The sequence below is a fragment of the Choloepus didactylus genome, chromosome 15, assembly GCF_015220235.1.
Source record: "Choloepus didactylus isolate mChoDid1 chromosome 15, mChoDid1.pri, whole genome shotgun sequence".
Taxonomy (NCBI): Eukaryota; Metazoa; Chordata; class Mammalia; order Pilosa; family Megalonychidae; genus Choloepus; species Choloepus didactylus.
In genome coordinates, this window is record NC_051321.1 from 88,798,484 (window position 1) to 88,812,375 (window position 13,892).

The 13,892-nt window shown below is 37.0% G+C and overlaps 1 protein-coding gene across 1 annotated transcript in view; it reads left to right on the plus strand.

Moving 5' to 3' along the window:
* Positions 1 to 13,892, plus strand: part of BMS1 (BMS1 ribosome biogenesis factor) — a 64,549-nt gene that overhangs the window by 19,887 nt on the left and 30,770 nt on the right. Inside the window, exons 13-19 of the mRNA XM_037803929.1 lie at positions 5,553 to 5,634; positions 9,225 to 9,298; positions 9,914 to 10,090; positions 11,715 to 11,903; positions 11,990 to 12,170; positions 12,392 to 12,450; positions 13,053 to 13,207. Coding sequence (XP_037659857.1) covers positions 5,553 to 5,634; positions 9,225 to 9,298; positions 9,914 to 10,090; positions 11,715 to 11,903; positions 11,990 to 12,170; positions 12,392 to 12,450; positions 13,053 to 13,207 — 917 coding nt within the window. The remainder of the gene's footprint in view (positions 1 to 5,552; positions 5,635 to 9,224; positions 9,299 to 9,913; positions 10,091 to 11,714; positions 11,904 to 11,989; positions 12,171 to 12,391; positions 12,451 to 13,052; positions 13,208 to 13,892) is intronic.

Consider the following 13,892-nt stretch of genomic DNA (forward strand, 5'->3'; position numbering starts at 1 on the left):
TCCTTTTGCCTATTTTGGAATTCTCAATCTCACCAGATACTCTCTTGCTTTCCTCTGATTCCTTCTGAATAGGTGCTGATATTGTGCAGGTCTTTTAGCCATTGCTGCCTTATCCCCTCTTCATATTTTGCAGTTTTTGTGAAGATACCTAGTTTTGTTGAAGATGTAGCCCATAAGTTTTTGGTTTTGTTTTCTATTATATTCTGCTTTTACGGGGGATTCTAGGAAATTCAGAAGCTATGCTGCCACTTTCTTTCCTGAATCACTAAAATTTTTTTTAGTCTATTTTTTATAATTGTTGGAAACAGCTTTATTGTGATATAATTCACATTACCATATAATTTCACCCGTTTAACATGTAAAATTATTGATTTTTAGTTTATTCATAGTTGTGCAACTGTCTCTGCAATCAACTTTAGAACATTTTCAACAGTGCATAAAGAAACCCCATAACCTTTAGCATTCCTCCCCAGGCCCCATCTCCTCCAGCCCTAGGCTCTGTCTCTGTAGATTTCCTATACATTTCCTATTCTGGACATTTCTTATAAATGTAATCATATATTTTGGAGTCTTTTGTGACTGACTGTTTTCACTTAGCCTGTTTTCAGGGTTCATCTATACTGTAGCATATATCTGAACCTCAGTCTTTTTTATGGCTGAGTAATATTCCACTGTATAGATATACCACATTTTGTTTATCCACTCATCTGTTGATAGACACTTGGTTTGTTTCCACCTTTTGGCAATTGTGAATAATGCTGCCGTGAATGTTGGTTTATGAGTATTTCTTTCAGTCTTCACTCTCAGTTCTTTTGGGTATATACCTGGGAGTGGAATTGCTAGGTCATATGGTAACTCTGTGTTTAATCCTTTGAGGAACTGCCAAATGCTTTCCAAAGAGAATACATCATTTTAACATTCCCACAGCAGTGTGTGAGGGTTCAGATTTCTCCATAAGCTCACCAAGACTTTGTTATTTTCTGACTTTTCGATTCTAGCCATCCTAGTGGGTATGATGTGGTATCTCATTGTGGTTTTGATTTGCATTTCTTTGATGATGAATGATGTCGAACATGTTTTTGTGTGTTTATTGGATGTTTGTATATCCTCTTAGAAGTTGTCTGTTCACATTCTTTGTCCATTTTTGTAATTGGGTTATTTGCCTTTCTATTATTGAATTGTAAGATTTTTTAAAATATTCTGGATGTAGTCCCATTTCAGATATATTATGTGTAAATATTTTCTCCTATTCTGTGGTTTTTTTTTACTTTTAATCTTGAGATTTTTTCATTTGAAGGTAAATCTTAATGTTAGTAAATTCACAAATATGCTATTTTAAATACCCAATCCTGATCGTTACCTAAAACACACATTGCAAACATACAAATATCTATTCTCTCCATGTCAATGCCTATTCATATCATGTTTTGGAAATGGGTAGAATAGATTCCCCTTAAACTGCAAGTCAGCAGGTGTTTCTTTACAGTTAACGAGCAAAATTCATACAAATAGTAATTAACCATCTTTTTTACTTGTTAACTCACAAGGAAACACCTTCAAAACTGCAGTTTGTCAAGTTTCTAAAATAAAATGTAGAAAAACTGAATTTCACAAATATTGAAAAGTTAAAAATTCCTTAATTTTTTCTTCCTGGTACCACTACCACAATTTACAGGGCAATATACCTGATGTAATGAAAAGAAAAAGAAAAAGCTACAACAGATAGGAATGTACATCTATCTAATTGATAACTACATTATATTATGGTAATTAATAGCTGCACTTTTTGCAAACTGTAGCTAAGACAGTCCTAAACAAGAAGGGTTTCCTATTTAAACTGCAGTAACTTTTCTGACTATGGATCATTACTCCTTCTGTGGCAGATTTTTACAGTTCCTCTAATGTATTTGGGATGACTGTCTCAAAGTAACCTGCAGCTTTCCTGAGAACTCTCTCTCTCTTCTGCTAAGAACTGTAGCCATTTTCTACTGAGTTTAGAACCTTCTCCTACTGTTTCCACCACTTCCACCACCAGATCCATAACTACCACCATAGTGCTGCCTGAGCTTCTTTCACTAAAACTGCCTCCTTTCATGGGTCCATAATTTGATTGCTGTTTTCCACTATAATTTCCAAAATCATTGTAGTTCCCACTACCACCATGGTTACCACTGCCAGAATTTCCTCCTTCATTGTAACCTTTGTATCCTCCACTACCACGACCTCGGTTTCCATATCCTGGTCTACCACCACCATAGCCCCCTCTGCTATAACCAGGACCACTGCCATAGCTGCCACTATCACCTCTAAATCCATTATATCCACCATCACCTCTTCCATGACTACTTCTGCTGCCACGACCTGCCCCACCATAGCCTCCTCTTCCACCAAAGTTTCCACTTTGGCCAAAGTTCCTTCCACCACCTCCAGAGATCCCTCCAGGGCCCACAGAGTTGTCAGATCCACCTCCACGATCTCTGTGGTCCAGCAGACTGCCATCTCTTGTTTAGAAAGGGCCTTTTTCACTTCACAGTTATGCCCATTAATACTGTAATATTTCTGAACAACAGTTTTATCAACTGTATCATGATTATTGAAAATCACAAAAGCAGATTCTCTCTTTTTCCCACTCTGTCTGTCTTCCATAACTTCTTTGGCTTCAGTCTTGCTAGACTTTTCAAAGTAGTCTCTCAAATTATATTCTTCTGTATCTCCTTTAATACCACCAACAAAAGTTTTTCTTCACTGTTAGAGGGGCACCAGGCTTTACAGAATCTTCTCTAGAGCAACTCTCTTTGGTTCCTCTACACACCCATCAACCTTGTGTGGTCAAGCACACATTGCTGCACCCACCTCTTCAACACAAGAGTAAGTAACAAAACCAAAGCTTCTGGAACATTTTGTTTGGGGGTCTCTCATCACCATACAATCTGTGAGTGTGCTTCATTTCTCACAGTGTTCTTCTAAACTATCATCCATAGTTTCAGAGCTCAGACCACCAATAAACAGTTTTCTCAACTGCTCTGATTCCTTTGGATCATGGCCCTCCTCCCACTGGCAGTGGCAGCAATGGGTGGAGTTGTGCTGGGGGCGACCAAGCAGCGGTTTTACCTCCATTTGAGACTGGATTCATGTCCTTCCTCCCCTGTGAGTTATCTTTGCACTTTTTTGATAGTGCCCTTTGAAGCACAAAGCTTTTAATTTTGATGAAGTCCAGTTTATGTATTTTTCTTCTGTTTTTGGTATCATATCTAAGAATCCATTGACAAATCCAGGGTAACAAAGGCTTACCTCTATGTTCTTTCTTTAATGTTTATTTGTTACATTTAGGTCTTTGGTTCATTTTGAATTAATTTTTATATATTGTATGAGATAGGGATCAAATTCATTTTTGTGTGTGTGGATTTTGCGTTTTCCGAAGAGACTATTCTTTACCTCTTGCGTTATCGTGGCACCCTTGTCAAAATCGTTTTGAGGGTATCTATTCATATTCTTTGCCCATTTTTGTAATTGGGTTATTTGTTTTTCTATTTGACCATAGATATATGGGTCTATTTCAGACCCTCAGTTGTGTTCTATTGTTTTATATGCCTATCCTTATGCCAGTACCACACTGTACTGATTATTGTTGCTTTGTAATAAGCAGGTGTGAGTCCTCCAACTTTTGTTATTCTTTTTGAAGATTCTTTTGACCATTCTGAGTCCCTAGGGTTTCCACATTGATTTTAGGATCAGCTTATCAATTTTTACAAAGTAGTCAGCCAGGATTCTGATAGTAATTAATTGCTTTTGTATCTGTAGATCAGTTTAGGGGTTATTGCCGTCTTAACAATATGAAGTCTTCTGATCCATGAACATGGGATGTCTTTCCATTCATTTAGATTTTATTTAATTTCTTTCAACAATGTTTTGTGGTTTTCAGAGTATAAGTTTTGCATTTCTTTTGTTAAATTTATGCCCCTTTTTTGGATGTTATTGTAAATACAATTATTTTCACAATTCATTTTTTGGATTGTTGAATACAGTTGATTTCTTGTATCATTCTATAGAATGATCTTGCTGAACTCGTTTATCAGTTGTAATAGTTTTTTAGTGAATTCCTTAGGATTTTCCAAATACAATATCATATCATCTGTGAATAGATTTAGCTTTAGTTCTTCCTTTCCACCCTGGATGCCTTTTAATTCTTTTTCTTGCCCAACTGCCCTGGCTAGAATCTCCAGTACAATTTTAGAAATGAAGTGGTGAGAGTGGACATGCTTGTCTTGTTTCTGATCTTAGAGGGAAAATATCCATTAAGTATGATGTTAGCTCTGAACTTTTCATGGGTACCCTTTATCAGGTTGAGGAAGTTGCCTTCTATTCCTAGTTTGTTGGGTGTTTTTATCATGAGAGGGTCAGTTTTTATTTGTTTGGTGTTTGGTTACCCTATGTAAATTATGAAAGCAAGGATCATGTTGGAACAGTTTGCCATTCAGTGCCTACAAAATGTCTTGGTGTAAAGTGGGTGTTCAGGAAATATTTAGTGAGTAATTATAGGCATGAAGGAATGAATAAATGAATACGTTTGCTCTTGCATTCATTGTACCATGCTAGCTTTAAGGGTACTCTTTGAGAGTTAAGTTGTGTATGAAAAACATAAGTCATGACCAAAATTCACTGGGAATGAATGACATGTGCTATCTTAGGTCAGGTTCCCCGGGAAGCAGACTCTGAGATGCAGAGTTGTGTACAGAATAAAATTCTGTAGTACTCTCAGGAGCAATCTGAGGAGGGCACAAAAGAATCAGTATTGTACAGATGGAAATTTGAACTTCAGTGCAATAAAGACTTCAGCCAAACCTATGGGAGCTCTGAAACTGGGAAACCACACCCACACTCCACCAAGCCTCAGCCAGTTTATTGAATCGCCCCAGGGTTACCTTGCCAGGAGCTAGCTCCCTCCTGAGAAAGGATGGCTGTGAGCTACCAGTAGTCCACACTCCCGAAACTTGTGTGATGGGTGCCTTGGCCCTGAAGGGAGCATTTATGTGGTGCACCCAGAACCCACTGCATCTATATACTGGCACATCGGGGGCTGGCAAACCCATCCAGTCTTCTCTGCACTGTACAGTGCCCATTCAAGACATTGTGTCTTTGTCAGAATATTATTATTGGTCTAGGAAATTAAGCTTTCAAACAGCAGAGATAGATTTGGATTAACAAATAGGAAGACCACCTTTGTATAAATACTGTCTTTTTTGCCTTAAAACATGAATGAACTTTGAAAGTCAGTGGAATCAGAAATTACCTGTTTGTTTACTTATGAGGTCACTGGGCTAATGTGCTTTCCCCTCCACTGCTTAATGTTATGACATGTATATGTTTTTATTTCTATGGCTATACTATCTACACTGAAGGTAAAATTATCTCATAGGTCCACTTGGAATGAGAATATCCGTAAAAGTGGATTGAGAAGTATTTAAAGGGAAGTTGTAGCCCACTTCTGTTTCTTAGTAGCAGTTGTGGAGTGTTTGGAGCATGTTGTCTAAGTGTTGACTTTTCTATATAAGGTGATGAACAGTATCAGAGATTGCTTCGTGACTGGGAAATGGGAAGATGATAAAGATGCGGCCAAGATCTTAGCAGAAGATGGTAAGTAAACAGTTGCATTCTTCTAGAAAGTCTGTCTTCTCTATACTGTTTTCTTTTGTATTTTATATAATAATCAAGTTGAAAGTAATAGTTAATTGTGGTATACTCTGGAGTCTGGCAGAAGTTATGGTTAATGTTCTGGTCCTCCTTGTTTCAAGGGTGGTCTTATTTTCTCCCCTGGTTAATCAAAGAAACTTACTAGTTTTGGACTTTGAAGAAAAGTGGGAAGTTTTCCTAACATTTAATCATGCACTTATTAAAAATAATTTTTTGTATAAAAAATACACTCGAGATTTATTTTTTCCTTTTGATGCTAAAGTAGGATGCATTTTAGAAAATTTAGAATAAAAGGGAAAATACCAAAAATACAGTATGAGTCATACCAGAATTCCATTACCCATAGAAAACCTTTGTTAACCTTTGGAATATTTCTTTCTAGTCATTTAAAAATATTATTTACACATACATTCATACAAATTTACTATTTCTAATTATAATCATACTTTATATAAATTTTGTCACTAAATTTTTGTAAAATTTCATTTTCAATGATATAAATATTCTATCATGTTATAATTTAATTCACAGTTGTACTGTTTGACATTTAAGTAGTTTTGTACTTTGTCCATATTATAAAGAACTCTGTATTGGACCACCTTAAAGTAATTCTTACATTGTATTTACTATTTTCATAAGGTAGATTCATAAAAGTTAGAATCGTTGGGTCATTTCTAAGGATCTCGATTGCCAAATGACTTTTCAGAAGGTTGTTCTTATTTATGTTCTTTTGAGCAGTGTGTCATGGTACTTATTTTTGTGCCTTCATTCAGCCTTGAGTAGTGTCCATGTGAAAGTTTGGGGGCCATTTTGATAGATGTATGTAAAATGTTTTCTTATTTGAACTAGCATTTTTTGGTTACTAGTAAATATGAACATTTACTTAAGATTTATCAGCAGTGGCATTTCTTCTTTAGTGAATTGCTATTCATGTCCTGTGCCTCTTTTTATATGGGGATGCTAATGTGTTATTTACTGATTTGTAAGGTTTCTCTCTAAAGAATTCCTCTCTAAAGGATATGTATCGTGAATTTGCTACACATATTTTCTTGCCTTTTTCATTTAAGTTTTCCATTTTGTTTACTATTACATTAAATATAAGTTTTAAAATTTTTATTTAGTTAGGTCTACTAATCTTTTTCTTTGGGATTTCTTTTTCATTAAATTTTTTCCTTACAGAAATTCCTTTTATATCACTACACTAGTAGGAGCAGTTTTAACAGGTTTCGATTGCTAAAGAAGATTGCATGACCCAGAATGACAGTGCTTTCAAATCTTCAGTTTTCTACAGAAAAAGGACACAATACAGCAGTAGCACTAAAGGCTGCCTTATAGCCCAGAGAGGCTAGGCGTCCCCCTTCTTACTGCCTCTGAAGGCTGTGGTAGGGCGTACTCTCATTGAACACCTGAGAACCAGTGAGCCTAAGATCTCGGCTGAAGTTCACGTTTTGCTTGTCTCGTGGGCTTATTCCTACTACATAAGCCACCTCAACACCTGAGCTCTCCCAAGGTCTTACCTCCTCAATCTCATGTTATCAATAAACAATGCTGACTAGCTCCTGGGGCAAATGGCCCCGAACTCCTTGAATCTGTGGATGCAAAGGAACACTATTAATTAATGTATTTCATGCCTGGACCAGGGGTCCGTGTCATGAGGGAACTTTAGCAAAACAGCTTAGGCTTATTCCAGGACCTAACCCTGGAATTAACCCTTACAGCACAGTCACCAAAGCACTTAAATGTTGTATGACTTATTCTAGTTTTCCATCATTTCATTTTGTACATTTAAGTTGATTCCAGCTAGAACTTAGGTAAAAATCAACTTAATTTTGGTTGCAGATCATTTTCTACAACTGTTGTTTGAATAATGTTACATTCTTTTCATGTGTATTTGTGCATGTACACATACATGCATCTGTGTGTCCACTCAGGGTCATCTCTTCTGTGTTGTTCATTTCTTAATTCTCATGCCAGTGTGTCATACTATTTTCTCTGTTAAATAGTTTTATTACACTTTTTGAAATCCAGTACGGCAAGTCACCTCATTTTAAAAATTATTTTTCTAACTTCTTTAACCATTCACACTTGAAGTTCTTTTAGATTAGCCTCTATTGAATTCTTATATTTTTGTTTAAGCATGAAAACCACACCTATACATTACTCAGACAGAAAGGTTTTAATAAAAGCAGTGTATAAAGTTGTATGTTATAGTCCTGAGTCCTTTCCACTGCCACTCCCAGCTCATGAAGATATAACCAGTATTAAGAATGTGGTATACCTTTTTGTTAAAACAAAAATGGTATTTTACTAGAATGTTCTACAGCATGCTTGTTACATTCATACATAGGTTATAGACATCCTTCTCTGTATTAGTCAGGGTTCTCCAGAGAAACAGAACTGATGGGGGAGAGAGTGTTTATTGTAAGAATTGGCTCATGTGACTATGGGGATTGGCAAGTTCTAATTCCATAGGGCAGGCCCCAAGCTGTAAACTTTGAAAGAAGTCATTCTGAAATCTGGAATGTCTAAATTTGTAGGGCAAGGAAAAATTGAAGCCTTTTTTTTTTTTAATAGCAAATAGTGCCTTCCAGGGACATTCTCTGCCCTTACTTAAATCTTTTCCAGCTCTCATTAATACTTTATGCGTCATCATATATTTATTATGGTTATTCCTAGAAGTTTTTTACTCTGCATTAATTAATGCCTTTTGTCATCTGTCTGTTGAGATTACCGTGTTTATTAGTTTCCCAGGGCTGACATTAACAAAGTAATGTAAACGGGGTGATTAGAACACGTAAATGTGCATCTAGGTGGGAATTGCTGTCTTGGCCCCTGGGGACAGAGAAGATTCTCCAGGCCAGTGTGATTGCTGTGGTGGGATCTTCCTTGCCGGTACTTCCTGGCCACCCAATGTATTTCTGGGCGTAGAGGAGGTGCAGACCCTTTGGGGAGAATACCTCCCCTGACCGCTTGTTAGCCCGGCTCCCAGGTGACGTCCCTTTCTCATGCTGCTGGTTGGTCCTGTGTTTCCAGTAAGATCCTATTGTAGGTTCTATACATTACATAATCTAAGATTTTTCTGCGCTATTCACGTGATTATGTGTTGAACTTACTATTGAGTCTTTTCCACACATGCTGTTATTAAGCCATGGCTGTTCAATGCAGACTCTGAACTGCTGTTTTGGGGACTCACCTGCAGGGCCACCTACATGACACCTCTGTGTGTGTGTCTCTGATATGGAGATTGTCTATTACCTATGCTGGAAAAGGAGCTCTTGGCTGAGTGGCATTTTGAAAAAAAGTATGAAAATGTGGATTGTGTCCATTTATTTAACCTGAACAGATGTTGAAATATTGATAACATAGAAGGGAAAAAAGGCTATGTAAGTGTAGGATTGTTTCGGTATGTGCAGTAATGGGAACAATCAAAACAAAGTAGACTGAGGACTTCCCATTCTGCATGGAGCTGTGACGGTGTCACACTGTCACACTTGGCTCCATTCATGAGAACTCATTTCCGTAATCTTTCCTAGAGGAGCTATATGGTGACTTTGAAGACCTTGAAACAGGGGATGTGCACAAGGGAACATCAGATCCAGACACTCAGGTATGATTTTGCATGGGCAGCTTTCAGCCCCTGGGTCTTGCTCCATGGTTAGTATGTTCTGAGGGAGGCCCATATTGAGAAATGCAAACCTTATTTCTTATCTGTATATTGCTGATGAGTGGATTCCTTCCCAAAAGTGTGAAGATAGGGGGATGCAGGGTGAATAAAAGGTTGTTGATTTGTTATTCTTGATCTTTTGGATAGCAGTCATTACCCTTTCTTGTTATGGTCATTATTTACCAAATTCTTGATGTCTTCATTCATTGTACATTTAAATTTAAGTACCATCTTAAAACACTAATTCCCTATTCTCCCTAGTACTTCTTTAGACTAGTGTGACTGGAACACCTGGATTGGGAACAGTTGCTGTCATTTTTATTCATACTTGTTAGCGTTCTGAGCCAAATTAAAGAATGGCAAAATTCATTATAATTCAGAAGTCTAAATGTGTTCTGTAGCTCTACTTGTTATTTAGAACCAAAGGCTGTGTTTTGTTTTTCATGATGATCATAACTAAGATTTTTGCAGCTCAGATAAAACCTTTTTATTGCTTTAATGTTTAAAGAAAAGAGCTCTACAAACTTTTACAAACTTTTTCCTTTCTGGAAATTTAAGATTGAAGATGCAGAAGAAGAAGTTAAGGAAGAAATTGAGCTCAACACAGAAGAAGGTGTCAAGAAAAAACGTATGGACAAGAAGCGAAAACTGAAGGAGATGTTTGATGCAGAATATGATGAAGGAGAAAGCACATATTTTGATGATCTTAAAGGAGAAATGCAGAAACAAGCCCAGGTAAGGAAACTCTCTTCATATCCACTTCATTTAAAGTCTATGATATTGTGAATGCCTCCTTCTCTGCCTCTCATTTGGACTTCTCTGAGTTGAGATACATGTGAGTGTATTTATTCAGGCAGTCACCAAGCCATTTCTTCAGTCAGAAGTTCATCAGAAAAATACCGGTACCTGCTTTATACCAAGCTTTAGGTTCTGAGGACACAGAATTGATTGAGAAATGGTTCCATTTATGAGGATCTCAGAGTGTAGTGATTTGAGGCAATATGGTTATTTACATGCAAGCATTGGCTTAACATTCTGACTACTGCTCCCTGCAACTGCATGGGCAGGTGATTCTTGGCCTGTGATGCTTATTCACACACCAGTGTTCTTTAGGGAGAGTAGCAATGGAGGTGAGTCAAGTAGTCAAATCCTGGATATACTTTATTTTGAAGATAGATCAATAGGATGAATGTGAGGTATGTGAAAAAGGAAATAAGGATGACTAACTGGTAGCTACTGGAAGTATTGGGTTATCATAAGTAAGCTAGGAAGGCATTTAGGAGGCACAAGTTTATCAGGGAAAATCAAGAGTTCAGGTTACATTGAAGATGTCTTTTAGACAAGTGGAGTGTCACGTAGGCCTCTGGGAGTCTGGAGAGGGGTCCGGGCCTCAGCAGATAGATGCTGTTTACATCATGAGATGAGGTAAGATAACTGGAGGCCTGAGCATGAATACAGAAGGGGCAGGGACCAGGACTGAACAACTTCACATCAGAGTTTGGGCAAAGAGGAAGAATGAGCAATGGGAACCCTGCAGTGCCCACTGAGAAGGAAGAAATCTTTTGTAGAAAGGAGTAATGAATTATTTCAAATCCTACTGTTGTGTTAACTGAGATGAAGACAGAATTGACCACTGATTTTGACAAGTAGTTTTCATGGAATGGTAGGGCAAAAGTCCAATTGTGGAGAATTTAAGAGAGAATGGCAAGGGGGGACCTGGAGACTGTGACTATAAAAAACTTTGGAGTTTTACTGCAGAAAGAATCAGAAATGGGGCATTAATTGATGGAGGATATGGAGTTAAAAGAAAGGTTTTAAAATAGAGAAAAATAATAGAGGGAAATTTTGTTGGTATAAATAAAGAGTTGTCTAGTGTGCAAGTGAAGTTTGGCATTAAATAAGAACATAGAAAAACAACCTATAACAATGCTGTCCAGTATAACTTTCTCTGATAAAGGAAATCTGTTATCTGTGTTATCTAATGTGGTAACCCCTGACCCCATGTGGATATTGGCCATTTGAAATATGGTTAGTGTGACTGAGGAACTGACTTTTTAATTTTAGTTTTAATTTATTTCAATTTAAATAGCCATGGGTGACCTCCATATTGGACAGTGTAGAGTTAGAATAAAGCATTGGACGTAAGGGTAAATCTTGCTTGGGGTTGATTGTGGAAGTTGCTTCAGATTCCTTTAATATTTGAGAGAATTAGGAAAAAGTCATCATTTGAGAGTGAAGATGAGCGAGAAGGTGTTGGATGCTTAAAGAAAGAAGAAAAAGTGTGAAATAGTTGTTTGGAAACTAAGAAACTGTGGACTGAGAAAATTGAGTGCTTTTTTTTACCCCCTCTCATCTATAGCGTAACAGAGCAGAATTTGAAGATCAAGATGATGAAACGAGAGTTCAGTATGAGGGGTTTCGACCTGGGATGTATGTCCGGATTGAGATAGAAAACGTCCCCTGTGAATTCGTGCTCAACTTTGACCCCCATTACCCAATTATTTTGGGGGGTTTGGGCAACAGTGAGGGCAATGTTGGATATGTACAGGTAGGTACTGTTGACTTTGCACTTTGTTTTTGAAGTTCTTCGGACTTCTTCTCCACTAGTAATCTGTATTGAATGGCTCCTCTCAGATGCGTCTGAAGAAACATCGTTGGTATAAGAAAATCCTCAAGTCTCGAGATCCGATCATTTTTTCCGTGGGGTGGAGGAGGTTTCAGACCATTCCACTCTATTATATCGAAGACCACAATGGAAGACAAAGGCTTCTGAAATACACACCACAACACATGCATTGTGGAGCAACTTTTTGGGGTAAAATGTGATTAGAATGACTTGCTTGTGGGTTAATTTTTTTAGGCTTTATCATTACAACTTTGCTTTATTATTATAGCTTTTCATGAAGTCTGAATAAATAAGATTTTTCTTTTTCTTTTTTTTCCCTTTTGTTTGAGAGAGAGAGAGAGTGTGTGTGTGTGTGTGTGTATAATGGAATCTAAAATAAACTGTATATATTTTTTTCTGTTTTCTTTAAGGTCCTATCACACCACAGGGAACTGGCTTCTTGGCAATACAGTCTGTCAGTGGCATGATGGTAAACATGTTTTTTGTTTTTGTTTTTAAGTTGGGTATAGGAATAGAGAAGAGTTCTTAGTGGTATTGATAACGTTTTATATTTGCATTTTTGTACTTATTTAATTAAAAATACTTAAGCATTGCTCACCATGTGTCAAGCACTAGGTTCTGGGGATATGTGCATATAGCAGCCAGACCTAGACATACCCTGGTGGTGCTTGTTTAACAGAGTATGCTCACACAGTATTCGTTTGGTCAATCAGATTGGTTTTTTTTGGCCCCATTTAATAGAAAAGAGAATAATGAGCAGATGGAATCTCCCCAGTAGTTCCAAAATTTGGCTTCTTGAAACATTGCAACCAAAGTATGATTTTCATTCCATTATTGTGGAATTATGTTACCATGACTTACCCTCAGGAAAGTACTCAAGTTACCATCGTTAGTGTGGTTTACATGTATTATAGTTTTAGATTACTTTTTGCAAGTTCAGATGTTCTTTTTTGTTCCTTCATAGGTGACTGTAAGTGAACTGCACTTTTGTAATTTGTTGCATCACAGAAAATTGTAATTTTTCTCTTGCTGGTATTATTCTTACATTCAAATTTTGGGGATTTATTTTAGCCCGATTTCCGGATAGCTGCCACAGGAGTTGTCCTTGATCTTGATAAATCCATAAAAATTGTGAAGAAATTAAAACTAACTGGTTTTCCATTTAAAATTTTCAAGAACACTTCATTTATTAAGGTCTGTATATCCATATATTCACATTTTTATATGTATATATAATTAAAGCAAGAATAAAATATAAAATATAGGTCAGAAAAGTGTTTTCAGAGAAGTATTTGATATCTTTTAAACCTTGACCTTTGGTATTTTTAGTTATTTCTTTATATTACTCTTTGTTACTTAAATGGATTTTAAAATCTTAATGGTGCGGGCAAACAGCCAAGCTCGTGTGCCACTCCCATGACTTTGTGACTGACTAGTGTCTTCCCATGTGGATCAGGGCCTGTCCAGAGAACCCACGCACATCCCACTGTTGGGCTGCCAGGACTGTTCCCCATCAACCTTCCTTATCCCCTGCCCATCCCCCAGCCCCACACCCATAAAGCACCTGTGCCCTCAGCAACAGCCCATATGTGCTATTGCTGAGATGTTTGTACAAAAAAAAAAAAACTTAAGGTGGAGTAAAACAGATTTTTTAGTAATTGAGACTATTACTTAGTTCTTCCATGTGAGAATATCACAGAGCTAATATTTAAAATGTGATTTTTTTTCCACTGGATTTTGTTTCCTACATTTCATTCCCTTTTGATTTTTGTTAACAAAGAAAAGAAAATTATGTGCTCAGTAGAAAAATAGACAAAGCAGTCGACAAAATCCTTGTTGGCAAGGATATAGAGAAATGGAATTCTCATTTGCGGCTTTTTGGGAGGGTAGTTTTAGCAGTGTTTATTTAAA